Source organism: Peromyscus eremicus, chromosome 8b (assembly GCF_949786415.1).
Source record: "Peromyscus eremicus chromosome 8b, PerEre_H2_v1, whole genome shotgun sequence".
Lineage (NCBI taxonomy): Eukaryota > Metazoa > Chordata > Mammalia > Rodentia > Cricetidae > Peromyscus > Peromyscus eremicus.
The window spans coordinates 8,716,020-8,743,438 of NC_081424.1; the positions used below are offsets into that span (position 1 = coordinate 8,716,020).

The 27,419-nt window shown below is 45.2% G+C and overlaps 1 protein-coding gene across 1 annotated transcript in view; it reads left to right on the top strand.

Annotated features, from left to right (window-relative positions):
* Crybg1 (crystallin beta-gamma domain containing 1) overlaps positions 1 to 27,419 on the top strand; it is a 57,814-nt gene that overhangs the window by 16,456 nt on the left and 13,939 nt on the right. The window contains exons 5-15 of the mRNA XM_059272450.1: positions 652 to 811; positions 3,220 to 3,359; positions 12,356 to 12,482; positions 14,884 to 14,919; positions 16,227 to 16,384; positions 17,438 to 17,564; positions 17,663 to 17,808; positions 23,214 to 23,340; positions 23,520 to 23,552; positions 24,643 to 24,755; positions 26,451 to 26,580. Coding sequence (XP_059128433.1) covers positions 652 to 811; positions 3,220 to 3,359; positions 12,356 to 12,482; positions 14,884 to 14,919; positions 16,227 to 16,384; positions 17,438 to 17,564; positions 17,663 to 17,808; positions 23,214 to 23,340; positions 23,520 to 23,552; positions 24,643 to 24,755; positions 26,451 to 26,580 — 1,297 coding nt within the window. The remainder of the gene's footprint in view (positions 1 to 651; positions 812 to 3,219; positions 3,360 to 12,355; positions 12,483 to 14,883; positions 14,920 to 16,226; positions 16,385 to 17,437; positions 17,565 to 17,662; positions 17,809 to 23,213; positions 23,341 to 23,519; positions 23,553 to 24,642; positions 24,756 to 26,450; positions 26,581 to 27,419) is intronic.

The window sequence follows — 27,419 nt, forward strand, 5'->3', positions numbered from 1 at the left end:
GTGAGGGCATGTGAGTGCAGGTGCCCATGGAGTCTAGAGGCAGCAGATCCCCTGGAACTGGAGATAACAGGTGGTTGTGAGCCACCCAGAATGTGTGCTGGAAATCAAACTTCAGTCTGCTGCAAGAGCAGTCCTCACTCTTAACCACTGGACCATCTCCCCAACCCTCTGTTAGCAACTCTTATGGGCTTTGTGAAGGTGTGAGCCCTGGCCATGTGCTGGGCTGTTTTTCTTGGTGCTGTGAGGTTGCTGGGGAGAATATTTTTGTTAACATACATATAGTCCTTTGTATCAATATATCCATGGATTCAACTGTGATGTATGCATTACAGTCTCTCTAAGAGAAATGTGTGGTAATTCACATGTAAAGGGAAAGTTCATCCAGAGAGCACTTGTGATTACTGGTCAGTCTCCACTCTTGGTTCTGTGAACATGGGCACAGTGATAATTCCAACATCCTTCAAAATACATCCTTCAAAATGTATAGTTTTTTAATTATCTGAGGCTTGATAAGACCCAGTGAGGTTGGTCTTAGGGAGAGCTTAATGCGATTTCTACTAGTTACTGATGTACAGTACGTATTAGCCAGAATTAAGTAATCACACCTGCCTCACTGTGACAGATAATGGCTTTTCTGTGTTTTGTTCTCAGTTGGATTTTATATGAGAAAGCCAATTTTGAAGGGCACTCCATCGCTCTAGAAGAAGGTGAATTGGAACTCTCTGGTCTCTGGGGCATGGAGGACATTTTGGATGAAGAAGCAGAGTCTGATAAACCTGTAGTAATTGGTTCCATCAGACACGTGGTCCAGGTTGGTTATGGGGAATGTGGACTTCATTCAACACGGGGAGATGGGTGTCAGAGTTAATTTTACTTTAGGGGAATCTTTATTTTATAAAATGAATGGAAAATATTTGATCGATACTCTTTGGATATGTGTTCTATAATGTAAATATTTGTATACCACAAATTAACTAGAAAGGAAACATTCTAATCATTAGATATTTTTTCATGATATATCTGTTAGGAGAGATTTTCGCTCTAGCTTCCACTCACATCCCAAAGAAGCACTTTACTACATAACCTGACTGTGATGAATTCTCTATGAACAGACTGGCTTTTTTCCTTAGATTTATTTTACTTTTTATTTATGTGTCTGCACCTGTGTCTGCAAATATGTACACAGGTATCCATGGAGGCAAGAAGAGGGTTTGGGGTCCCCTGGAGCGGTGACATGGCTGCCAGGACCCGAACTCTGGTCCTCTCGGATGCAGCAAGTGCTTAACTGCTGGGCTATCTCGCCAGTCCCTTGCTTAAGTTTTCGATTGCTGCATGAAGTTCTGCTTTCCTTGAGGCACTTAAGGATATTTTACTTTAGAAGGGCAATCCAGAAATAATTTAGTTGGTAGCTCAACTCAGATTTTATGTGGATTTCAAAATATTATTTGAATCTCTCTGTGTGTCTTTGCTTCCTGGCTGCCATTAGGTGACCTTGCACTGCTTACATGTGCTTCCATGGTATTCAGGCTCATCGTAGGTCCAAAGCAATGACCCTTGAACCTCTGAGCCCAAACAAATCTTTCCTCTAAGCAACAGCAGAACCCCAGATTATTTGAGCTATTTGAGGTCAGTTTATAGAGGTGGGTAGAAGTTCCTGCTTGCTTTTGAGGAGGAAGGTATTGCTAACGTCTTTCTTTGTAAACAGGTAATTTCTGGCATCTTACAAAAGGAAGGTTAGATCATAACTTTATGCCATAGAGGTGGATGTTGTCGAGTGCAGTAGAGGAAAGTGGAAGGGTCTAAAGGGAGATGAGGAAGGATGGGAAACAGTTTTTGGCAGAGAGAAGCCTACTTTCTAGTTCAGTGTTTCCTTTTGTTTGTTTGCTTTAAGACAGCCTTGCGTAGCTCTACTTCCTGATCTTCCTGCTTCCACACCATGTGCCAGGACCTGGGTGTGCGGCATCATACCCCAGGTCAATACTTCTGAGTGACTTAGACGATGACCATTATTTATCTTTAAGTAGGTGTTGACACAATCTGGCTGTGTAGCTTAAGCTGCAGCAATCCTCCTGCCTCTGTACATTTCTAGCCCCCAGAATTATAGGCATCACCACCATAGCCAGTAGAGTACGTAGTGTGGTAAGCCATATACGATAGGACGAACACTGTGTTATCACTTTATGTGATGAGTATTCTGCTTACATATACATCTGTGCACCACATGCATGTCTGGTGCCAGAGCCTCCATGTGGGTTCTGGGAATCGAACCGGGGTCCTCTACTACAACTACAAGTGTTCTTAACCACTGACCCAACTCTGCAGCTCCAAGGAACACTATTTTAGGGTGTCCTCACCCTAATTATGGAGTATTTTGCATATACTTTACACACACACACACACACACACACACACACACACATTTATATATTGCAGCACACACCTCCATTTTTATACGCCCAAGGGCATGGAACAGTGGCCAGAATGAAGAGATTTATAAAGTGCTGTGGGTGTATTTTTTTTCCTACATTTTAAGCCAAACCAACATCCTAGAGCTCTAGTCACAGTCATGGAAAGTCACTATGGAGGGATTATGGGCACAGAACCATAGTTAGGGAAGAACCCAAGTGCAGATTTAGACTAGCCACAAGACTGGGATAGTGACTTCGGAGCAAAGGAACCAAAAGTCCTCTGACCAAGGAACGCCGAGTGAGGATAAGAGAAAGATGTTTCAAAATGCCAAGAAAGTACCTTCCTGGTGACTCTTGAATGTAACCCTGAGATGTGTGATCACAGCAGGATGTCTGACCCAACACAGCCTCCGTGTTGTGTAATGAGTGTAAACAGGAAAGGAGAAGATGAAGTAGCAGTGCCCTGTGAATTGTAGGTGTATTTAAAGTGTATTTTAAGGGACTGGAGAGATGATTCAGCAGTTAGGAGCAATTGCTCTTCCAGAGGACCTGGGTTAGGTTCTCAGCACCCACACTGAGCATTTCATGACGGTAACTACAGTTCCAGTTAAGCTGATACCCTCTTTAGGCCTCCACCAGCACAAGGTATACATGTGGCACATACATAGATTCAGGTGCTCACACATACATGTTAAAATTTTTTGAATAAAGTTTTCAGTCAGTTGTAAGAGAAAGAGTAATGATCTTATTACAAGTTCAATGCACAATATATTAATTATATATGTAATATGTGTGTATTTTTTTTTTTCAGGATTACAGAATTAGTCAAATTGACTTGTTTACAGAGCCAGAAGGGTTAGGACTCCTGAATTCTTACTTTGATGATACTGAGGAAATGCAAGGCTTCGGTGTGATGCAGAAGACGTGTTCCATTAAAGTGCACTGGGGCACGTAAGTCTTCATTTCAAATGCAGTTTAATGAGGGTCCATCAGGAACACTAGAGGATGCAGGATCCAGTATGGGGATCCAAGCTCCTGTCACCATGCTTATGCTTTCCCTGCCGAGGCGTCCCCCCAGCCCACCCGCCCCTTCTCCTGTGCTGGGGTTCATCTTAGGCATGATAGGCAAGGGCTCTACCACTAAGCTATATCCCCGCCCTGGAAACCACATTTTTCACATAGGACTTTTCACTTATCACAGAGAAACCCGGCCCCTCAGTGCTGAGGAGCAGATTATACATTCATGATAATTCCCTATTTCAAGTGCGATGGGTTCAAGCTGAACAGAGTTCTATCACCATTGTTGCACAATGCTGTCGTGTTGCACAAGGCTGCACAAGCCCCAGGAAACCGTAAGAATGTTTTGAGGGAAGTGGGAATATCTGAGACAGGGGAGATGAGGATAAAAACTGGAGGCACAGGACAGAAGATGTCGTCTTTAAAGTGGACCTCAAAGCCCCGGCACATGGGAGGGGTCTGCTGACATGCTAGAAAAGTCCCCATCAAAGTTGCTAGACATTTTATATAAAAAATTTTTTCTTTAGAAAAGTTATTAAACTTATTTTTCATTTATTTATGGTATATATGGCATGTGTGTAGACCCGTGTGTGTGTCTCTGTGTGTATGTGGCATGTGTGTGCTATGGAGTTTGTTTGGAAGTTAGAGAACAACTTTCAGGAATCGGTTCTCTCTTTCCAACATATGGGCCCTGAGTATGGAACTCAGGTCATCAGGCTTCTTTACCCCACTGAGCCATCTTGCCACTCAAATCTCTTCCTTTTTAACATTTTATTTTTGTGTAAGTTTTCTGAAATGCATAATTAGTGCAATGGTAATGTATGTAATATATAATTATTTACATATTCGGGTAGCACTGACAAGTTTTTATGAATGGGATGTGCAGCCACAGGTTTCAGAGTCTATCTGGTAAAGCAGTCTAGGATATCTCCAAACGAATGAGAAAGTGCTCCTTAGTTATGCCTTGGCATTCTGTTGGCCACTATGAATCTTAGTTTGCCATTGTTGTTATCAAGGGGAAGTGGTTTGATTGTGTAGATAGGAGGAATGTATAACCTGCAGATCACAAACTCTGATTGTCAGTCCCCAGAAATCAAGAACTGAACACGTTCAGGTATCTGTAGGAAGTGTGACTGTGGAGGCTGTGACTTGGAGAGGGTAGCAGCCATCTCTGAAGAAATGAAGTGGAGAAGCTCCGCTCGTTTTCTGGTGTTCCATAGCAGTCCTGAGGGACAGAGCTAGAAACTGGAGGAGTAGGCGTTGGCTTCCTAATGGTTGAAAGGAAAGTGGCCTGCCTTGTTTGGTAGAGTTTCTTGTCAAAGGAGGTATTCTAGGACAGGACAGATAATGTTTTATCTAGAGCTCTGTAGGAGGAAATACGGTGTAGATTAGCTACCTTTATGACTGTTCTTTTGTTTGTCTAAAAATTTGAGTATACCTGGAAAAGCTATAGTGGGTAAATGTACAGTTGAAGTAAAGTAAGTATCCAAGGAAACAGGTTAAGAATGAGCACCCTTCCCCCCAGCCCCCCAGCAGTCACGTGTGCTCCTTCCATGCCTTGGGAATGGAAGAAGCGCGCTCTTAAGAAACAGCTCTCTGTCTTAGTCCATTTTCTGTGGCCATGATAAATATTACATGCCGAGAGTTCAGGAGGAGTACTGTTTCTTAGCTCACAGCTTTAGGGGATGGGAGGCGTCTAGTGAGGGCCTTCCTGCTGGTGGGGACTGTGAAGTCCCAGGGCAGTGCAGGGCATTGTGTGGGAGGAGGGTTGTGCACACGAGACAGCCAGCCTGGCTGCAGTAAGAGCCGCTCTGAAATCACCCGTTAGTCCATGAATGGGTGGCTCCATTCATGAGGAAAGAGGCCCCATGACTGAGTCTGACTGAATTACCTCTTGAAGGTCCTGTATGATCTCCTGTCTTAGGACCTTCCAGGGGAGGTTAAATTTCAACTTGCATTTTGAGAGGAGCATCCAAGCCATACTACCCTCCTCTCCATAAGTGAGATAACGGCAGGGAGAGCATGGCGATAGCTTGTCATCGAGTGAAGGGCACTTATTAGGGCAGAGTTCAGGATTACTGACGGCTGTATAGAAATAGGCTGCCAAGAGGGGAGGGCAGGAAAGAGCAAAGCAGCAGGAGGCAGTTCCAGTCATTCAGGCAAGGGGTGGTGGTGGCTTAGGAGCTGTGAGAGTGGAGGCTTGAGATAGAGTTTTATTTTATGTATTTGACATCCCGACCACAGCCTCCCTCCCTCCTCACCTCTCTTTCCCCCCTCTCTCCGCCCACCCCAGTCCACTCCTCCTTCATATTCACTCAGAAAGGGGCAGGCCTCCCCTATACATCAGCATGGCATACCAAGCTGCCCTAAGACCATACCTCGCCCTGTGTTCAGGCTGGGCATGGCAATCCAGCAGGAGGAATAGTTCCCAAGAGCCAGCCAAAGCACTGGGAACAGCCCCTATTCCCATCGCCTGGAGTCCCACAAATAGACCAAGCTACACAACTGTCTCATATATGCAGAGGGCCTAGGTCAGTCCCACACAGGCTCCCTGGTTGTTGGTTCAGATTCCGTGAGTTCCCATGAGCCAGGCAAGCCATCTCTGCGGGTTTTCCCGTGATGTCTCTGACTCCTACAATCCCTCCTCCCTCTCCTCAGCAGGACTCCCTGAGGTCGGCCCAAGGTTTGGCTGTGGGTCTTTGAATCTGCCTCCATCAGTCACGGGATAAAGAGTTTGAAAGGCAGACTGACAGCATTTGCTGATAAGTTTTAGAGAGGTACGGGGGGCCTGGGGCTCAGAAGGCTTGGAACGCTGGCCTGTTCCAAGAGCGGAGGCCTGCAGGAGCAGCGTGCGAGGAAGAGTGGAATTCAGAAGTTGTTCTGGACAGGCTAAATCTGAGATCCACTGCGAGTTCACTCGAGGGGACGGGGTCAGTGGAAGTGTAGGCCTGGATTGCAGGGAAAGGCTGCAGTTAGAACCCGGGACTCCTCCGCTTAGAGGAGGCATTGAAAGGGCTGTGGAGGTGACTCAGTGTTAGAGCACTTGCCCAGCATGCAGAAGGCCTGGAGGTCAATTCTCAGCACCACAGCAGGGAGAAGGGATTCTGTGTGTGCAGAGCAGATAAAAGCAAGTTTTGAAAGGGAACAATGACCATTGAAAAGGCTTTAAATTTGGTACCACATTAGATCTCAAAGGCCAGTGGATAGGGTTGAGGGAAAAGATGTTATGTGCCTTAGGCACTTTTATGTTGGGGGATTGGGAGAAAATGTATGAGTCTGGCAAATGAAAATGTCTCTGTGATCACTGCCTTTGGATGTCTCCTTCAGCTGTTCATTTCTGTGCCAGAAGCCTCCTGAAAGCTGCCTCTGATTGTTCAAAGTCCAGCTTACAGAGCTTGGTTGGTGAACTCAGGACATTAATTCTTTTATAGAGCCCAAGGAAGTCTGGGTGAGCTGATAGGATTGTTTGTATCTAGCTTACTCTCTGCATCCACCCTGTCCTCCCTAGGGTGGGGTTGCAGGTGTCAGCCACCACACCCACCAGGGTGGGAGGGTTTACCTGGTAATAGGCACCCCTCACTCCCTGCTGCTGCTGCTGCTGCTGCTGGTACACCAGTGCTCTGGGTCGTGGAGGGGGCGGGGACTTCTCTAGATCCGATTAATAAACAGATTCATGGGCCCTGTTCACTCTAGATTAAGTTCCTCTGCACGTGTAAGGGCGTAACTGGCCTTATCAGAGTCTTTCTTCAGGAAATGAGTAATTCTTAACTAAATCTGCCTTTCAGATTCTGTTGAGTATGAATGATTTCTAAGCCTTTGCTTTAGTGGCTGGCTGATGGTAGCCCCAATCTTCCCTGAGGCAAAGGCAGGCTTGCGTAATCCTAGTGTATGTTTTTAAAAAACAAAGAATTTTAGAACTCCATAGGGAGCATATGATTTAAGTAAGGAAGACAGGCTGGCTACTTTGTGTGGACCAAGGTTGTGAGTTGGAGAGTTCTGATGCTTTAAAGTGAAGGGACTGCTTTTTCACTAGTCCGATGTGCTCCATCATTTTTACCATGAAGTAGCTGATGTCTACCGAAGAATATATGTCTGTATGCCAGCTTGGGAGCTCAGTAATGACACACACCCTTGTGAGCCTGCCACCCAGCTCAGGACCTGAGTCACTCCCAGCTCTGTTGCAGAACCCCGTCACTTGCTCTGGTCCCATTCCCTTATTCTGCACATCTATAAACTCTCTCCTAAGACTACACATATCCATTGGTTTGCCTGCATTCCTGTGTTTTTCTTTGCTATGTTATAGTAACTATAAGTATTCTGCTGTGGAACATGTTATATTAGTACCCATTTGTATTACACCACCAGAATAGTGGAAACGCCTGCCCACCATCCTCTAGATTCAGTGATTGTTAATATTTCCCATGGTTGTTATCTTGTTTTTGTTTGTTTGTTTGTTTGTTTGAGACAGGGTCTCTCTGTGTAGCACTGGATGTCCTGGTACTCACTCTGTGGACCAGACTGAACCCAGAGATCTGCCTGCGTCTGCCTCCCAAGTCCTGGGATTAAAGGCGTGCGCCGCTATGCCCAGCTTCGTGTTTGTTATCCTTTGCTGTCAGCTGACCTACACTGTAGATATTTTCTTCCTTTGTTCCTATAGACTCAGTCTGAATCTCTTTATAATGAAATAATAACTTCCACTTTACCTAAGAAACTGCATTGATAATAATATGATAATAAGATAATATGACATCCCAGAACCACATTTTCCCGGTTGCCTCCAGACTGTCCTTTGTAGTTTTTGTTTTGTTTTAAATCAAGATCCAGAGCCAGGCCTGGTGGCGCATGCCCGTCATGCCTGTACTTGGTAGGCTAAGGCAGTATAACGTGAGCTCCAGGTTAACTTGGGCACCACAGTGAGAGACACTGTCTGGCCCCCAAACCAGAAGGTTCCCGTGAGAGTCCCTGCTTTAAGTCCATTGTTTTTTCTGCCCCTGTAAATCTCTTTGCTGCTCGGGCCAGACTTCGTGCATCGTAGTACATGCACCATAGTCCACTGTGCTTGCCTGTTCATGCCTGTGCTTGTAATTGTCATCTAGACTGACAGGTTGGTGAGGCCAGGGAGCCGCCTGTCTCCCCGAGAGCTGGGTTATAGAAGCGTGCAACTAGGCCAGGCTTTTCTGGAGCGGGGCCTCTTTCTTTCTTTTTTAGTATTTTATACTTTTTGAAATTATGTAATTATTTCCTTCCCTCCCTTCCTTCCCTCTAATCCCTATGCCACCTACCTTCTTCTAAATTAGGGGCCTCTTTAATTGTTCACATGTGCCCGTACACACACACACACACACACACACACACACACACACACACACATTTCTAAATATATAAAATATATATAAATACATAACCTTCTCTGTCTGTACACTGTTACTTATATGTATATGTTTTCAGGGCTGACCACTAGGCATTGGATAACCAATTTGGGGGCTCTTTCCTGGGGAAGGCTTTCTCCCACTCTCAGCATTCCCGAGTTGTTTTTAGATCTGTGTCTAGGGTAGGGGCCTCATGAGCTTCCCCGCGTCCATGCTAGCATGTCTGGTGTTGGTGGTGGTGGTCACGTCTTGTTCAGGCAGCTGTGCTAATGAGACTCCATGGATGTAGCTTCTTTGACATTCCCAGGAGACTCAGTCTCACAGCAAACTTCCCATTCCTGTGGCTCTTACGATCTTTCTGCCTCCTCTTCTGCAGTGATCCCTGAGCCTTAGATGCAGGACAAGCCAGGCTTTTAAGGCCTCAGCCAGCTGTCTTAGAGAATGGGCTTTCCTGAGTGTTTATTTTCTCATGATCCTCTTATTAACTATTCGTTATATGAAGGGTCATGTCTAAAGGTACGATTACACTTAGGTTGAACAGTTTTGGCAAGGGCACTTCATGTGAGGTGGTATCGTGTATTTATGCTGTATCAACACATGACAAAATAGCCCCCTGCCTACTGATGACCTCAAGTTTGTCTGCCTAGTTAGTGTGGCTCTTCCAACATATCTCCATTGCAAAGTTATTCAGAAGTTTTGAATAACCTCATATTTAATCTTCAGTTAATTTCCACAAATATTTGGCCAGTGTTTATGTCCAACTACATCTCCTAGGACGCAGTGGTGCATGCACGGCTTAGTTGTGCATGCTAGGTGGTCAGCTATTAGTTACTTGTTCTAAGAACAAGCACACATGATACGACAGATTTTTCTTATGGAACTAAAGGGTATTTCTAAAGGAATGATAACACATATTTTAATACACAGACTGTTTAATATACAATGGCCATTGTTCAGCAGTATTCGTATATGTTCACATTCATGCACAGTCATCTTGTCTGTTCCTTATGCATACGCTGACACATGTTCATCGTGTATGTTCTTTATGCATACATTCATGCACAGTCATCACATATGTTTCTTATGCATACATTCATGCACAGTCCAGTCATGGTTGTTAAAAAAAAATAAGTGCATGCATCTTGACAGTATAGTTGATATGACTCTGAACTGTAGTTTTAATGAGCTCAGCTCTTTACCTAAGTACAATGGAAAAGGAAAAAAAAATCTTTAGAAACAGAAATGGCATTGCCTGAAGAAAATTCCCTGCTCTCCTGAAGCTCTGTGCATGCGTTTTCAGATCCCCAAGTGCACTGGGCATATGTCCTTCCCAGTTACTCAGAAGGTCCCTAGGCTGGCTCACTGAGGGAGGACTCTCAGTCTTGCAGATTCACCGGTTCATATGTCCCGCTTCCTCGCAGAGTCCCCCACCTTCTGTAGATGCTGTGCCTAGCCCATATGCTTCAAGGAAAGTGAAACTGATTATAAATAAATAAATAAGTGTTAGATGAACATATCCATTACAGTTCAACCCAAAGAAGGAAAGCCCTCATGAGAAGGCTACTTTGAAAACATCATTTTAGGCCGGGAAGATGGCTCAGCAGTTAAGACACTGGCTGCTCTTCCAGAGGACTTGGGTTCAATTCCCAGCACCAACATGGCAGCTTACAACTCTCTGTAACTCCAGTTCCAGGGGGTCTGACACCCTCACCCATGCAGGCAAAACACCAATGCACATGAAAATTAATAAATTTTTTTTTTAATTGTTGTAAAATTTCAGGGTTACTGCATGAGCCGCACATGCTGTTTGTGAGAAAGCACAGACATCCACTTGTAAGGCACTCAGACTCAACAGTGTTGACTGCAGAACTTCCGTTCCTTGGCCAAATCAAAAAGCTCATGTGTAGCGTGCCCAAGCCAGCCTTGGGCTCCAGAAATGTATGTGCCTTCCTGACTGTCGTGGTTTCGATGTAAGAAGTTAGAGTGTCCCCTCAGCCTGCTGCCTTCTGGCTTAGAGGTATTGCAGGGTGTTTAAAAGACAGGCTTTTCCCACCTTAGTTAACCTGTTTTGAAGTGTAACGTTTGCATAGAAAAGCACTAAAAAATCTAGACTGTATAAGCTGAGTGCATTTTTGTAAGCTAGAAATAGACACCCTAGCATGTGAGGAGCCCCATCATCCAGGCCTCCTTGCTCTTCCACTCCCTCCCCCCTACACCCCTCTGCCTTTGTAACTGTGATCTGCCTTAGGACACTGTTGAGGTCTTTGATCTCCACTTAGACCACCACAGGGCTTCCTAGTCTTTCGTGCACCCGTTGACAGATCTTTAGTAAGAGTTGGGTGGCAAATCTCTGGGTAATTAGTCTAAAGAATGTCTAAGGGCATCTTTAACACACACTTTCACTAAAATGGCCAAAATCAGAAACAAGAGGAAAGCAACTGCACCCTCAGACCCTGTTTTGCTGTGAAGGATTTCATTTAGAGCTCCCGCTTTGGGGCACAACATCTGGGAACGTAGTGTGATTGGTAGAGTAGCACAGCTGGGCGGTTCAGCCAGACTACCAAAGTTATCCCCTGTGTGGGGCTGGGGCTCAAGAAGGAGGGACAGAGGGAAGAGCTAGTCTGTGTTTCTGGAGGAACAGTAACATCTGCACAGCATAAATCACTTCTCCAGTAGCTGCACCTTCCCAGAGACATGCACTCAGCTCCAGTGAGCATGCTTTTATGGTTCTCTGGCCTTAGCTCAGGAGAGGGTGGGGCTGCCACTCCCTGATCAGAGCAGAAATGACAGCTGACGTAACCAATACGAGAACTTGGAATTGCAATGTCTTTAAGAGAAGAATCAAGCGCTCAAAAGGCGTTGCCCCCTGGGAACAGGCAGCCCTTGGACCTTGGCCCTGAGGACAGTGGCGTGTGCTGAGTGGTGTGCACAGTGAGGATGCTTCGTGGGTGTGGAAGAGCAGATTATGTTGGTACACTCCCTGCAATGGGAAAGACTGGCAGGGAGTGGGGACCAGGGGTCAGCCTGCAGCAGCCCTGCCTCGGGGCAAGTGACTTAACCGCATCTGTGAAATAGGGACAAGAGCATTCCTTCCTGGTAGCACTGTTGTGAGGATTAGCTGAGATTCTAGGTAGCCTTCCTTGTAAGTTTTTGGAGGGGTCAGCTGTTACAAATTTTTGACCCCATGGGAAATGATAAGGTAGAACTCTTAAGTCTTTATTTCCGAATGAAATACTAATGTGAAACCAGGCTTGAGATGGCTTGACTGGGGGTCTCTAACCAGGTGACAGAGACATTCCCATGTAAAAATAGTTATAACATGGCTTAAAGTGAGTGGCCACTCCAGCCAAGAGGAAATCATAGGCTGGGGGAACACCATACAGCTGGCTCCTCTGGGGGCTGCTCTTCACCCACACTTAGGAGCAGCCATGCCCGTGTGGCCACGTTCTCCTCTGTTCTTGCCCTCCTCCTTGTCAGGGGCGTCCTGTGTACCATGCAGGAGGGACCAGAAAAACATAAATCATGAGTTCCTGCCTCTTTGCTTCCATGGTGGTGATTTAGGTGGTTGATCTACGAGGAACCTGGATTTCAAGGTGTCCCTTTCATCCTGGAGCCTGGTGAATACCCTGATTTATCCTTCTGGGATACTGAAGAAGCGTACATTGGATCCATGCGGCCCCTGAAAATGGTAAACATGGAACTGAACTTGGTGTTCCGAAGGCAGCAACTCCGTTAGCTTGACCTCCATAATCTTTACCAGCTGTGACTTTGAACAGTAAAACTAGCTTCTGTTGCTTTACATGCATATGTAACACGTATGGATGAGTCCTGTTGCTGGGTAGAAATAATAGAAGCAATAACTTACTCAATTTCACAGCTAAGAAAAGGGGACAAGACTGTGCCCTTTGCCCTGAGGGCATCTTCTGCCTCCCAGAGGAGATGTCTGTGCCAAGCTTTAGCTAAGAGCAGGCTTAGTAAGTGGAGGAAATAGTTATGGAAGATGGGAGCGTTGATGAATAAAACTCCAGTTAGTGGGAGGAGAGGCAGGGCAGGTTCATAACTGGGAAAACTTTTCTATAAGTGAAGCCGAGTCTTAAACAGGAGCAAGATTGTCATAGCTGGAGCTGGCAGAGAATGCACGTGGGGCCAGGGCAGACTCACGGCTGGGCAGGGCATGCTGAGGAGCAGCCCAGGGGCAGTGCCAGGAGGCCGGGCTGAGGTAGACAGGAGTAAGGGGAGCTGAGGTGAGTGAGTGTTCAAGTACTTAGCCTCCCAAGTAGTTGTGCCTTAGAAGGGGCCTGCGCTTCCTTTTCCTCCTCGCCATATTTGCCTTGGTCTCTGGCTGTTCTGCTGAAATGAAAGGCTTCGGCGGGATGAGGCTGCCACGCGGGGCTGTGGTGTGCGGGGCTGTGGTGTGCGGGGCTGTGGGTGGCGTGTGCCACGGGACACTGGGTGCTCACTCAGCACCAGGGAGCGAAGCCCCTGCTACTGCTTGCTTGGGAAACCCCGCTTTGCAGGTGTCTTCAGAGCCAGCCTGAGACGAATCAGAAAGTTATTTTATCTCCTCTCTAGTAAAACGTTCCGTCTGATCATCTGCAGACCCCAATGCAGATGACTTGAGGCTTTTGTTTTCTTCTGAAATGAAATCCACTTTCAGAGAGCCCAGCTTTAGCTTTGGGAATGCATGAAAGAGTTATTCCAAGCTTAAAGAGCAATGTGATGGTTCTAAAACTCTGAAGTTTATTGAGCCCCCGAAGGATTATTTTTTCGGAAGGTGCTCCTTAGGCTGTAAGGCCTGGCTGAGTTAGCCTGTTTCTTTGTGATTTCAGTTTATTTGGGCCGTTTCAAGATCTTCAAGACACATGGGTGGAACATCTCCCAGGTTACCCACCACTGACCTTTGCCTGTCTAGTATTTTTATGTAATACTCTCTTCTCTGATTTTAGTTGGTTTTTTTTTCTAACAACAACAAAAAAGCCTCCTTTTTATTATAAAAGTGTAATAATCCCAGCCCTGTGAGAGGTTTTAAGGGTTACCTAATAGCTTGTCTTATTATTCCATACTGTGTGAACTTCAACACTTTTGTAGGCTATTGGTTACAAAGTCAGATGCCTCAGGGACCGGGCAGGAAACACAAAGGGGTGAGGCTGCTGGGAGCGGTGGACCAAAGGGCGGGGTGGTGATGCCAGCCAAACCTGAGCCCTGCTGAGGATGCCAGCCAAACCTGAGCCCTGCTGAGGATGCCAGCCAAACCTGAGCCCTGCTGAGGATGCCAGCCTAACCTGAGCCCTGCTGAAGGGCCAGCCCGTGCAGGTGTAGAAGGTGGAGCTCACTTCATAGGAGACGTTTGGTCTAGATGTGTCAAACCTTAGGGTTATTTAGCAAGAGAGATAAGAAAGAGGAGTTTGGCCGGGTGGTGGTGGTGGCGGCGGCGGCGGCGCACACCTTTAATGCCAGCACTCAGGAGGCAGAGGCAGGTGGATCTCCGTGAGTTCGAGGCCAGCCTGGTTTACAAAGCAAGTTCCAGGAAAGGTGCAAAGCTACACAAAGAAACCCTGTCTCGAAAAACCAAATAAATAAATAAATAGGTAAATAAATAAAAATAAAAAAATAAGAAAGAGGAGTTTGAGGAGGTTGAGGCAGGAGGATTCCAGGTTTGAGGCTAGCTGGTCTTCATGGTGAGTGAGATCGTGTTTCAAAAGAACAAGAAAAACAATAGCACTGAGTCCTGGAATACAAATTAAAATTGTATCAGAAATGTAAAAACAACACAAAGCAAATAACCCAAGGACCTAGAATGCGGCTCAGTGGTGGAGTGCTTGCCCAGCACGGCAAGGCTCTGGGTTCGATTCCATAGCTCTAAAACACCAAACAGAAACAACAGAAGCACACACTAGGTGTGCACGTTCACTTAGAGCACCATGTGAATCTCTTGCCTTCATTTCTATTCAGTAATTTTGGCGTCATCTCATGTGAATAAAAACACACACACCAGAAAGTAGTCACACTGTGCGCTTTAACTACTATGATGCTATGAAACACTGTCGGTGGAAACTGGGGTTTTTTACTGTGCTGTTTTTTCTTTTCAGGGTGGCCGAAAAGTGGAATTCCCTACAGACCCCAAGGTAACGTGTGTGTGTGTGTGTGTGTGTGTGTGTGTGTGTGCGCGTGCGCGCGCGCCCATGTGTGCGTGTGAGAGAGAGAGAGAGTAGGGAAGAAAGAGAGATTAGTCTATTATCTTCAAGTCTGTGACACTACTGTGATTTCCCCTCTAAGCCTCCCTTTGCTGCAGCCAGAGGAACTGCCCAGCTTCGCATGCTGGAGAGGCTACCGGCCTCCAAGGCTCACTGCTGTATTAACTACCCCTGGTTGTGTTTGCTGATCGCAGAGGCTGCTGCTGGCAACAGAAGAAGGTGTTTGAGCCGAGTTCTCCCTTCTCCAGAGGCCTCTGCTGTCGCTGTTTCTATTCGCTTTGACCACGTGCATGTTTTCATTTTTAAGTCAACTTTAGAATCCTCTGACTCTTCAGTATCTCTTAAACCTTGGCTTTGGAGTGTTCCACACTATGGGTGGAAGGAGGGGAAAGGGACGCCCAATGACTTTTGTTTAAATATATTAGTAGGTGTTGTTATGGACTTAATTTTTATTACAATTTTTTGTTTGTTTGTTTTTTTGTTTTGTTTTGTTTTGTTTTTTGTTTTTTTCGAGACAGGGTTTCTCTGTGTAGCTTTGCACCTTTCCTGGATCTCGCTCTGTAGACCATTCTAGCCTCGAACTCACAAAGATCCGCCTGCCTCTGCCTCCTGAGTGCTAGGATTAAAGGCGTGCGCCACCATTGCCCGGCTATTACAATTATTTAAATAAATTTAAAATTTTAATTTGCATTCCAGGTTTTAGAGCTACTACTACTACTACTACTACTACTACTATTATTATTATTATGAGTAACGTTTGTTTTGTGTGTGTGTGTGTGTGTGTGTGTGTGTGTGTGTGTGTTGGTACATGTGACAAGTCACACGTGAAGGTCTTAACTTGTTAAGAGTTGGCTCTCTCCTTCCATCATGTGTGTCTGGGGAGACTGAACTCAGCCTGTACGTGCTGAGCCCTCTTGCTGGCTCTGTTTTTGTTGATTCCAGCCTGTCTTTATTATGAAGCCCTTGGATGGTTTTGGACTTGGGATCCTCCTTCCTCATCCTCCTGAGTGCTGGGATTGCAGGCCTGTGGCACCATGTCCAGCTTCTTTGTTTGTTTGTTTTCTGGCTGTGTCTTGGGGGCGGGGGGTTTGGAACCCAGGGTCTCACATATGCTGGGTCAGTGCTCTACCACAGAGGCACACCCCTAGCCCGAGTAAGTGCTGTTGAATGGCAGACGCAATGTTTAGCTACTTAATTTCTCCCAAATGATTGTTGTATCTACCTCATTTCTATTGCAGGTAATTATTTATGAGAAGCCTTCCTTTGAAGGAAGGTGTATGGAGCTGGAAACAGAAATGTGTAGTTTTGTCATGGAGGGAGGTGAGACAGAAGAAACAACTGGAAATGACCATCTGCCCTTCACATCGGTGGGGTCTATGAAAGTTCTAAGAGGCATGTAAGTAGATGGGTAACTGGTAAGGATTTCTCTTTTTTTTTTCCCTAATGAAACAAGAAATGTGTTGTCTTTCCCCACAAAAGACAACATTCTTGATTATGGTATGGTGATGTTTGCGGGGGTGGGTGGGGGGGTGGAGTCGTGAGGATTGAACCCCCTGAGCATCACACTACATCCCCAGCTGGGTCTGATGAATTTCAACAGTGTTCATGTTCTCTCCAGTCTACTGTGGACTGGACTTGAAAGTGGCTGGAGGGATGCTGTGGGGAAGTCTGATGCAAGGCTGATCAAATTGATTTTTAAAATATTGTGTTCCAAGCTAATGAACCACTAATTAATTTTCTTTCTATTTTTATGATCTTTTTGAATTTTATAGATCTTGCACATTTCTTGTAGGAGTATATACTGAAGTTGTCCTGTAAACAGGGAAAACTTTCTATTTTCATTACTGTTTGAAGAAAGTTTGTCATTTTACTTGCTGGTTTTCATTTTAATTCTTTTTTTAAAGATTTATTTATTTTTATTTTATGTGTATGAGTGTTTTACCTGCATGTATGTCTGTGTATCATATGTGTACAGTGTCTAAGGAGTCTAAAAGAGGGTGTCAGATCCTCTGGAACTGGAGTTACAGTTGTGAGCTGCCATATGGGTGCTGAGAACCTAACCTGGGTCCTCTGCAAGGGCAGCAAGTGCTCTTAACTGCTGAGCCATCCCTCCAACCCCTCATTTGAATTCTTATTAGACGCACACACTCACACACCCACATGCATGCACATACACACACACACACACACACACACACACACACACACACACACACAGCTACACTCCTTTACAGAACTCTATTATGTTTCTTAGGTTTTCTGAACAGATTCTCTTAAATGTTAAACAATTCTCACAAAAACACATTTATATGCTATCCTCTCTAAATTTAGAGAATTTCAATAGTAACACAAATTCACACCTAATTTTATACTTGTACTTGTCAGTAAAACTGGCCTACAGGGAAGTATTTAAGCGTCTGAGAAGTTGCTCATGTTCTTTCTCTGGCAGTTGGGTTGCCTATGAGAAGTGTGGCTTCGCTGGTCATCAGTACTTGCTAGAAGAAGGAGAATACAGGGACTGGAAAGACTGGGGAGGCTACAGTGCAGAACTTCAGTCTTTGCGACCTATATTAAGTGTAAGTGAAAGAGAAGCCAATGGCTCGTTTGTGTTCTTTTTTGGATGATAAATGGCCACCATTTGAATTTGAATCTGTGTTTTGTTTGTTTTTAATAGGATTTTTCCAATGCTCACATGGTAATGTACAGTGAAAAGAACTTTGGCTCCAAAAGCTCCAGTATTGATGTCTTAGGAATTGTTGCTAATTTAAAGGAGACCGGATATGGGGTGAAGACACAATCAATCAATGTACTAAGTGGCGTGTAAGTGAAATAACTTGCGAGTTTCAGCTTGGGTTTCACTGGGATTTCTGTTAAACTAATAGAGTCCATGACACAGAGTTGGTCCTCAGTAAATATCTGACAGGTAAACATTAGTTCAGTCACTTGATATTTACAGCTGTGCCATTTTTCTAGCTGTTTTAAAAATATTATGATGTAACTTTTTTTTTTTCCCACTTGGAGCAGGCTTTGGGTGTCATGGTAGAAATATGCAGACCTGCTGCCCTTTTTCTAAATGGGTAGATTGTTTGTTCATGACGGGAAGCAAATAAAAAGAGAAGCTGGCATTGACCTTGAGGCTGGGACAAAGTCCATTAGGTTGTCCTATAGTTCCTACCCTGCTAGTCTTTCTTCACTAGTATTCTGACATAAAAACAATTGTTTAGCCTACCTGGAGTTAGCAATTCATGTTTTGTTTTCAAGAGCCTGGTTGTGTAGCGCAGGTGACGGGACCTGGGACCCTGCCTACCCCAGCCTCCCACGTGCTGGAATTATGCCCCAGTACTTTCACTAACGCCAATGCTAGTCTTCCCTGAGAGATGACTCTGAGATGCAAGAGACTGACCAAGCTTGCCAGCCCGAATCATAAGAAGAGAACTCATTGGCTTATACACATGAAAAGCCCTAGAGAAGGTTTTGTGCCAGGCCTGGTGGCACAGGCCTTTACTCAGCATTCAACACACAGACTCTTAATCTCAGCACTCAGGAGGTGGGAGCAAAAACACTGAGTTCAAGACCACCCTGCGTCACATAGTCGGATCCTGTCTGAAAAGAGTAACAATGACAATGACCATTCAAACACAAAAATACCTTGCTGCAGGCATGACTGATACTAGGGATCAAACAAACAGCATCTTCAGAACTTGTCTCACCTGGGCTTGGCTTCACCTTAGGGAGCCCTTTCCACCTGGTAGCCTTCAGCCATGTTTGGCTTTTGTTCTCCCAGCTCATTGCATGCTCAGGTTCCAGGTTTGAATTTGACTCCTTGGTGTGGCTCATTGGTTCATGCCTGAACTAGAGAGGTGGCTGTGCCTGTATAACTTCATCCCTAGGGTCAGTCCCCCAGTGGGTATGATTGGAGTGTGTGGCTCCCCAGGAGCATCAGAAGGACAGATGCCAGATTTCTGTTATAGGGAATTGTTCTCACAGTCCGGGTGGTGTCTCTTCTAAGTGAGAATGTTATTAAACGGACATATGGAAGAAGCTGGCATTGATTCTGTTGAAAGTGGTTGGTGTTGGCCTACCTGAATCAGGCTAGCCTCGGCCCTACTGCACTTCTTGGGGCCTCCCCCACAAGCCTGACATATCTGACACATGTCTACAGTAGAATATGCTTATGTAGTTAGTCACTACGTCCTTGTGTAGGCTGTTGCTTGTGACCCATCTTGGCAGAACGACATCAGTGACCTCTGGATTCCAGTTTTAGCAGAAAATGCCTTCCCATGCGTCCTGTTCTGTAGCCCTAACATTTTATGATTATTGTTGGCTGTCTACCAAAGGCAGGAGTCATCTGAACATGTGGCAGAAGCCACTGAAAATGGTGTCGTGGCTCTGCAGTATTTCAGGTGGCCTTTACAGCTAATTATGTCTGAAAAAAATTAGAGTGAGCATCTGTCCTAAAGAAACAGGTGTGGGTTTTGACACTCACCAGGGATCCTTGTTCATTAGTCACAGGCCAGTCAGTCATCTACCCTAGTGGAGGAAGTGAAGGACTCTGGGTAGATGTTGATGTAGGTTAACTGTTAGTACAGGGCATTGTTGTGCTCTGAGCCTGTTTACCCGTCCTGCTTGTTTGAAATCAGTTTTCTTTACTGGGATGTTAGGCTTTTTGATGTTTTATTTTAAGTCAGTTTTAGCTGTATTTCCTGGATGAGGCTTTTTTTTTTTTTTTTTTTTTTGTAGAAAGTGAGGTTTGGTATTGGGGGAAGTAGAAGGGAGGCACGGTTGTACACACACACACACACACACACACACACACACACACACACACACATGCTGAGGTCAATTACCTCTTCATTCTCATTCAGTTTGTCATTTGACAAACACTTGTTGAGGTCTGTTACACCTCAGATAGGACACAGCATTGACATGGAACAGGAGCGCTGCTGTGAGAGGCAGAGATTGAACCCTGGGAATGCACAGCAGGGGGAGCTTCGAGTCTGTGCCTGGAAGAGGTGGCACTGTGCCCGCCAGCACTGCAGCGGGGAGGGCGACTGGCCTATTCAGTTTTTCATAGTTTCAAAAAAAAAAAAATGGTTTTATTTTAATGGCTTTATTTTTACTGGTAAATAAGCAACCTAATGTTTATTTTGTTTTGTGTTTTTTATTATGTATTTTTGAGGAAGGGTCTCACTGTGTAGCCCTGGATGGCCCAGAACTCTATGAAGACCAGGTCTCACTATGTAGATCTAGTTGACTTTAAACTCACAGAGATCAGCCGGCCTCTGCCTCTTGAGTGCTGGGATTAAAGCTGTGCGCTACCAGACCCAGCTTTACTTTGCTCCTTTATTTCTTATCAAAAAATTCAAAGTTGGAAGCAACTTTTTGTGTTGCTTTTATTGTTTGAGATACAGTCTTGCTCTATGGCCCAGGCTAGCCTTGAACTCAATCTTCTTGCTTCAGAGCCCTCCCAAGTGCAGTGGGTGGGTGTGGAAACTGGGGGTGGGAGATGGATGGAGTGTTACAGATGTAGGCCACCATGTCCAGACAGAACAAAGCTTTTGAAACTCTTGGTCTGTATCACCCTGGAGGCACTATCACATGGTGTTAAATCCCGTGATCATTAGCTGTGAAACATTATGAAGGATGCTCAGGAGACCAACTCAGCCTTTGAGGAACCATATTCCAGTTCTTAAGGAGTCCAAAAGCATTCCCGTACACAGCTGCGTACGGTTCCTATTCTGTATTGTGCTCCTGACCAAGCAGTGGAAGTTGGATTAACTTTTCAACACTAAGAGTAAAACAAAAACGCTTTTAGAGTTTAGCTAAAAATAAGCCCAGTGTGGTGGACCATACCTTTAATTTCAGCACTCAGGAAAGCAGAGGCAGAGTGATCTCTGTGAGTTCAAAGCTAGCCTGGTCTACATAGCAAATTCTAGGCTAGCCAGGGATACAGTGAGAACCTAAATAAATGAATAAAAACAAGTGTTCTTATTTTATTTTTTTTCCTTCACTCCTCCACAGAAGGGTAGGTTTGTCCTCTATCCTCATTCTAAGCCATTATTGCCCCAGGCTGGAGCCTGCTGGGTCACGGGCTTCTCTCTTGTTCCTGCTACCCATCCTCAAACACAGCAGGAATGACTCAGACGCACAGAACCCATCTGTGCAAGGCCCCTGAAGAATTTCCATAAGAGTCCCAAGTATAAGTAGACTCAGCACCATAGATCCCACAGAACCTCGGCTCTGGGTGTTTGGGTGTCTTCCCTCTTTACCCTCAATTCAGGGAGATTCAACCAGGCCTTAGAAGAACGCTTTCCTCTCAAGTCAAGCTGTGTCTTAATGTACTTCCTTGCTTCCATTTGAGTGAGTCAGTGAGGCTCGCCCACTGTCCTGTGTTTACCTAGCCATTGTTTATTTAATTCCACGGGGAAGTGAGCACAGGCACTTGTTAGTTCAACAGGGCTGTGGGGCTCGGGCTCCTGTCCTGGCTATATTTGCTCTTCATTGGTGATTTCCTGCCTCCAAGTCAACCCAAAAGACCCAAAGTCTTTAGTGCTCAGAACTGCCACAATCTCAGAGTCCTGCCACAGCTTTCTGGGATATGACCTGTGCTCAAGATCTTATGAAGAGGCCACTGTGGCTGGAGCTAGCTCCCTCTTTGGTGCCATGGCTCCTTACCCACAGGCTTACCTGAGGTGTGTGTGCAGAGGAGGCACTACAGATAAATGAGTGGCCTCTCCCGCTCAGCACAGGGTCCTCAGCCAGCTCCCTCCCTCATCAACGGTAACGGACCCCCTTCAGCATTCCTGAAAGTTACTGTCAGAACCACAGAGAGGACCAGCTCTCCAAACTCCTCACCTCACAGTGGGGATGTAGAAGTTTGAAAAACTGCTAATGTAACTTTGAGATGGGGGTGAGGGCTTATTTTCTGAGAGAGACTGGGGCTCAGTTTCTGCATTCAGATGGCCAGAGGTGAGCTCTTGGATGTTAGCTATTGAGGTCCTCCTGACCACTTAATTTCTGTAGTGTTTTTTTTTTTTCTCCTGGGGGGTTGTTCATCTCGAAGGGATAACTGTAGACACATTTCTGTTTAAATTGACCCCTCACATAGTGAACTGTGAATCTGTTTCGGTCGTGGTATAGACATAGAGGTTTTACTAGAACATGGCGGGCAGTCACAAAGTGCAAAGAGCCTTGTCAGCCTCAGGGTCACTCACGTTCTGGCCGGTAACTGATTGTGTCACTTTGGATCCGTCACCTCCCATCCCGAATGTGTCACAGCAGATAGTTATTTGTGATGTTCCTTTATCTGCCAACTTCAAGGACAGGGACTCTGTCTTCTTCCATCTGTATAGTCTTCACATCAGTCTAATTTCTGATGTGTGTCCGTCCGATGGGCGGTCAGTGTTTGCTGAGGAAGTGGAGCAACTTCTGGTCTGAAGTGGGCATGCCAGCACCCCCTTAGGTGAATGTGATGTAAAAGATCTGCAAGCAGCTTGGAAAGTTCTGAACATAGCGTGTGCCCTTCAGGCTGTGAGTGGAACGTTAGAACAATTATCTGAGGACTACACTGAGTATCTGTTGAATGGAACAGAATTAGAAAACCTCTTCCCCTTCAAGGACATCCCCTTTGCACAGGAAGCAGCATCAGTTACTTGGTTTGACTGAATCTGCCTTGCTAAGATCACTGCAAAGTTAACACGTAAACATACAAGAGATTTGTCCTTGGTACCCCTGGGAACTGTTTCAGTCTGTTTTTCTATAGCTGTGCTAAGTTGCAAATACTGTTTGAAAAAATGTAAGTGCTTTTCTTTTTTCAGCTTTTTATTAGTCATTGTGGTTTGTTACATATGAGACAGAGCTTCCTGTTAAGATTTATCAGCAGAAATCTTTCAATGTTGAAAAACAGTTTTTATAAAAGAAGAAAAAAGGAACCAGACTCTTTAAAATCTACTGTATTTCATTGGCCTGAAACTAGAAAAAAAAAATTACAGCACAAAATTATTCTCATTGGTGCTTTCTTGAGGCATAGGAATTTGGTATGTAGGAACACCAGAAAGTCTGCATAGGCATTCTTTTGTGATAGACAAAGCAATCAGTCCCTAAATATTAATAAAGAACCAGGAAAAAACCTGGCATCTGATCAGCAAAACAGTTTTCTGATGTGTGAGGCAGTTTCTATGTATGAACATGTGCTATGAACTCTAACTATGGTTTCGTTTCTGTAGATGGGTAGCCTATGAGAACCCCGACTTCACAGGAGAGCAGTATGTCCTGGATAAAGGCCTGTACACCAGTTTTGAGGATTGGGGAGGCAAAAATTGTAAGATCTCTTCTGTTCAACCGATATGCTTGGTAAGGAGTTCATGCATGCGGGAATATTAATTCAGTCTGGCTTCATGTGTAATGACGGCCATAGAAGTGTTCTGGGATAAATTTTAACAGTAATTGCTCAAGTAGGAAAAAAAGTTTTGAACATGATTCCTTCAGTAACCTTTTTTTTCCTCTCTCTCTTCTTTTAAAAAAATGTTTAGGATTCTTTCACTGGTCCAAGAAGACGAAATCAGGTAACTAACTTAAAAAAAAATTCTATAATTAGAGGCTGTCCATTTTCCATTGAAAAAGTGAGTGTAAATGCCAGATGTATGGGACATTTTGTTAATTTTATCCATTTTAAGTCTGAAAACATTAACAGTAGTGCTTAATCAATGGCATTGACCCATGTCTAAATATTTCTCACAAATTTTATTATAAAATGCTGGATTTAATTTCATTCCATCGAGTCAGTTTCATGAATCTACATAAGTAAATATTCCAAGTAATAGCACATGGTTCTCTTGGCACATTATAAAACGAACTCACATTTGCTGTGTCTGCGTTAGAAAACACTTTATATGGCCTCCCCAAGCCTTTGCATTGCCGACTCTCAAATCAACCTCATTGTCACATTGTTTTAATGCAGATGGCCGGACACCTATAATTACAGAGACACAAAGGCCACTGGAGCCTCTTTTATTGGCATATAGTGATTCTAAAAAGTCAGCAAGTATCATCCCTGGAGGAGGAGGGAAGCAAGACTGCATGCTTCCGAATCTAGTCTACTGCTAGTGTTAGAACCGATGAACAATTGCTTTTGGCCACAATGAAGCGTTAACGCGCCTTTAACATAGCTTTTAACAAGAGGGTGCTCTTTAGAAAGTTGCCTCTGTTGTTCCACTGCCTTTGATGCCTCTAAATCAAATACTCATGAATGGTACAGCCAACCTGTTCCTAACTGATTGCTGGTAATCAAGTAGAAAGTTAAGGGATTTATAAATCTCATACCAGCTTACTGTAACAAGAGTTAGCAGGTCAGATCTGAGGCATCATTTAAAAAACTGAGCTTAGGGGCTGAAGAATGTCTCAGAGGTTAAGAGCACTGGCTGGTCTTCCAGAGGTTCTATGCCCAGCACCCACATGGCAGCTCACAACTGTCTTAACTACAGTCCCAGGGGACCTGACACCCTCTTCTGGCCTCTATAGAAACCAGTCACACATGTAGCGCAAAGACACATATATTCAAGCAAAATACCAATACACATAAAAAGAAATAAATTTTTAAAAATCCTGAACATGTTTAGGAAAATAATTTTGTGTTTCTCTTTTCTTTTTTTAAAGATTCACTTGTTTTCAGAACCACAGTTCCAAGGCCAAAGTCAAAGTTTTGAAGAGACAATAAACCACATTGATGATTCGTTTTCGACTAAGTCTTGCAGAGTTCTAGGAGGCAGGTAAGCCGACAGCAAGGGGTAGAGACAGATAATTTGGGTAGAGAAGTCACAGTTTGCAAGTCTTCCCTGTGAAACCACCACACTGGTTGGGAAGCTTGCTTTGCAGCCTCTGGGTTCAGAGGTCAGAGGACGTGCATGCCAGCATGAGCTGGCGAAACAGATGAGTTCAGCACTCGGGAGGATTCAGAACAGTTTATGTTCTGTGCCTGCTCCAGCGGCTGTGAAAGGGGCGGGACTCACACGGCAGATCTCTTTTACAGGAAGACATGAGTAGGGCAGGCACTCTGGGCAGGCAGGTGAAGGGCCACACCCTGACGGAGAGGGCTTGTGCCAGCAGAAGCGAAGCCAGCCTGAACTAGGGGAGGGGAGGACCTGACTCCCTGTGGGCAAGGGCAGAGTTCCATGGATTCATAAGAAACACAGATGAGGCTTGGAGGGGCGGGTGGAGGCGGTGAACTCAAGGTGCTGCTGAAAGCAGGAATGGAGAAACCGAGGAAGCCCTTGGAGCCCTCCCTCTATAGAGAGGCCAGGGGAATTAAGCCTAAGAACAGTAGCGATGGGGCCTTTAACATTACAGTCTGTGTGGTTCGGTGCCGCACAGTGAAAGAGCACCGACTTTGTGTCAAATGCAGACCACGTGACCGGGAGGTGTCAGTTTCTTGGCTCACGCACCCACCCCACGCCAATCCTCTTCTCTCCCGCCTTGTTTCCTACTGCCAGACATGTGAACTTTTATTGTTTTTCATGTCTCAGCTTGCTGGAGTGACTTCAAGAGAGCAGGAACTGTTTCGCTTCTGCTGTGTCTTGAGCAAGAGGACAGTATCCAATATGCAGTCCATCCTCACTGAGCATCTGTTAGATTCTGATATAAAAGCATCAACACCTTTAGGGGAGCGTGGCGAAACACTGCGGTTCACGGGCTCCTGGTCCAGGGTGCAGGCACTCGGAGCAAGGAAAGCATATATGGAAGGAAGTTTTCAGAAAACCAGAGCTGGACCTGCTTCAGGACTTTAATCCCAGCTGTTTGGGAGACGGAGGCAGGAGGATCACAGGTTCAGGGGCCTGCCTGGGTTACACAGTGAGTTCAAGACAGCCAGGAAACTCAGTGAGACCCTGTACACAAAGGGCAGGGGGTGCGGATCAGTGGAAGAGCGCACCCCAGCATGTATGGGACCTGAGTTGAAGCCCCAGGAGAGAAAAAAAGGAAGCCTGGAGACTGACGAGCTCTGAAGGTTGAAGGGTCTTTACACAGGGAGGGGAACTCCTACGCTTACAGTGACACAGGCTGGGAGCCCAGAGGAAGGGTGGGAGGTGGGAAAGCAAAAACATAAAAAATAAATAAATAAAAGCCACCTTCATTCCCATCCAGAAAGTTAACCAGCTTCGGCACATTAAATTGCCACAAGGTGAAATTCAGCAAATATATTCAGATTTTTTTTTAATAAGAAAAATCAGCTAGAAACTTTACACTTATTTTATAGCAGGCATCTTTAAAAATCAGATTTATTTTCTTTCATTCATTCATTTATTTATTTATTGCGAGCCAGGGTCTCACTATGTAGCTGTGACTGTCGTGGAACTCACTATGTACACCAGGCTGGCCTCGAATTTACAGAGATCCAGGCCCGACATAAAAATCAGATTTCTTAAATAGGGTTACAGAAATTTCATACTGTGTGTTTGTTCCTGTTCTAGCTGGGTTGCTTACGATGGAGAAAATTTCTCCGGTAATCAGTATGTGCTGGAAGAAGGCCATTATCCTTGTCTCTCAGCAATGGGATGCCTGCCTGGAGCAACCTTGAAGTCTCTTCGCTTTATAGATGTGGTGAGTATGGACACAGTGGCACAGGAACACTGTTCACGGTCTGGCAGTTAAAGCCAGGAAGGGAGCAGCTGGAACCACTCAGATTAAAGCTGCGCTAGACTGGAGCTTCCTATCCTGCAGATTTCGTTCCTTTACTAAACAAGAAAATATCTGTTTTTATTTAAATGTATGCTTGTGTGTGTGCGGGAGTATGTGCGTGTGTGCATGCACATGTGTGTGCAGGTGCCCTCAGAGACTGGAAGAAGGCATCCCTTGGAGCTGGAGTTCAGGAGACTGGGGGCCACCAGAAATGGGTGCTGGGAACTGAACTCGGTCCTCTGGAAGAGCAGCAGTGCCCTTCACTACTGAGCCATCTCTTTACCCCCGGTTTTTGTGCTTTTTATGTCCGTTAAAACCAGGTCTCTTATTGGCTCTTTCTCTGACTTCTTGCTCAGGACGTCCATTTATTCACACCCACAGCAGCCATCCGGGAGCTGTAGGCCCCTCTCCCGTCTTTTCCCCCCACTTCTTTCTTTTCCCTAACTCCTGTTTCTGTTCCTCTCCCTTTTTAGCCATGCTTTCTGTCTTACACAGCTGGAATCTTCTTGTAAAGTGTGTATGTGTAACTTTTAATCTCATATCAACATTATGCTGTAGTTCTCACGGACATTACTCAGACATTCATGTTACCAGTTTTGGAGAGCTGTCCGTTTTGTTGCCTGCACATCTGGTTTATTGACTGTAACTGTCTCATATTCTGCCACCACTGCTTCCTGAATCCCTGGGGACATGTGGGGGACAGGGTCCCTGGGCTCTCCAGGCCAGAAGTACTGCTGCGTGGGACAGGGTCCCCGGGCCAT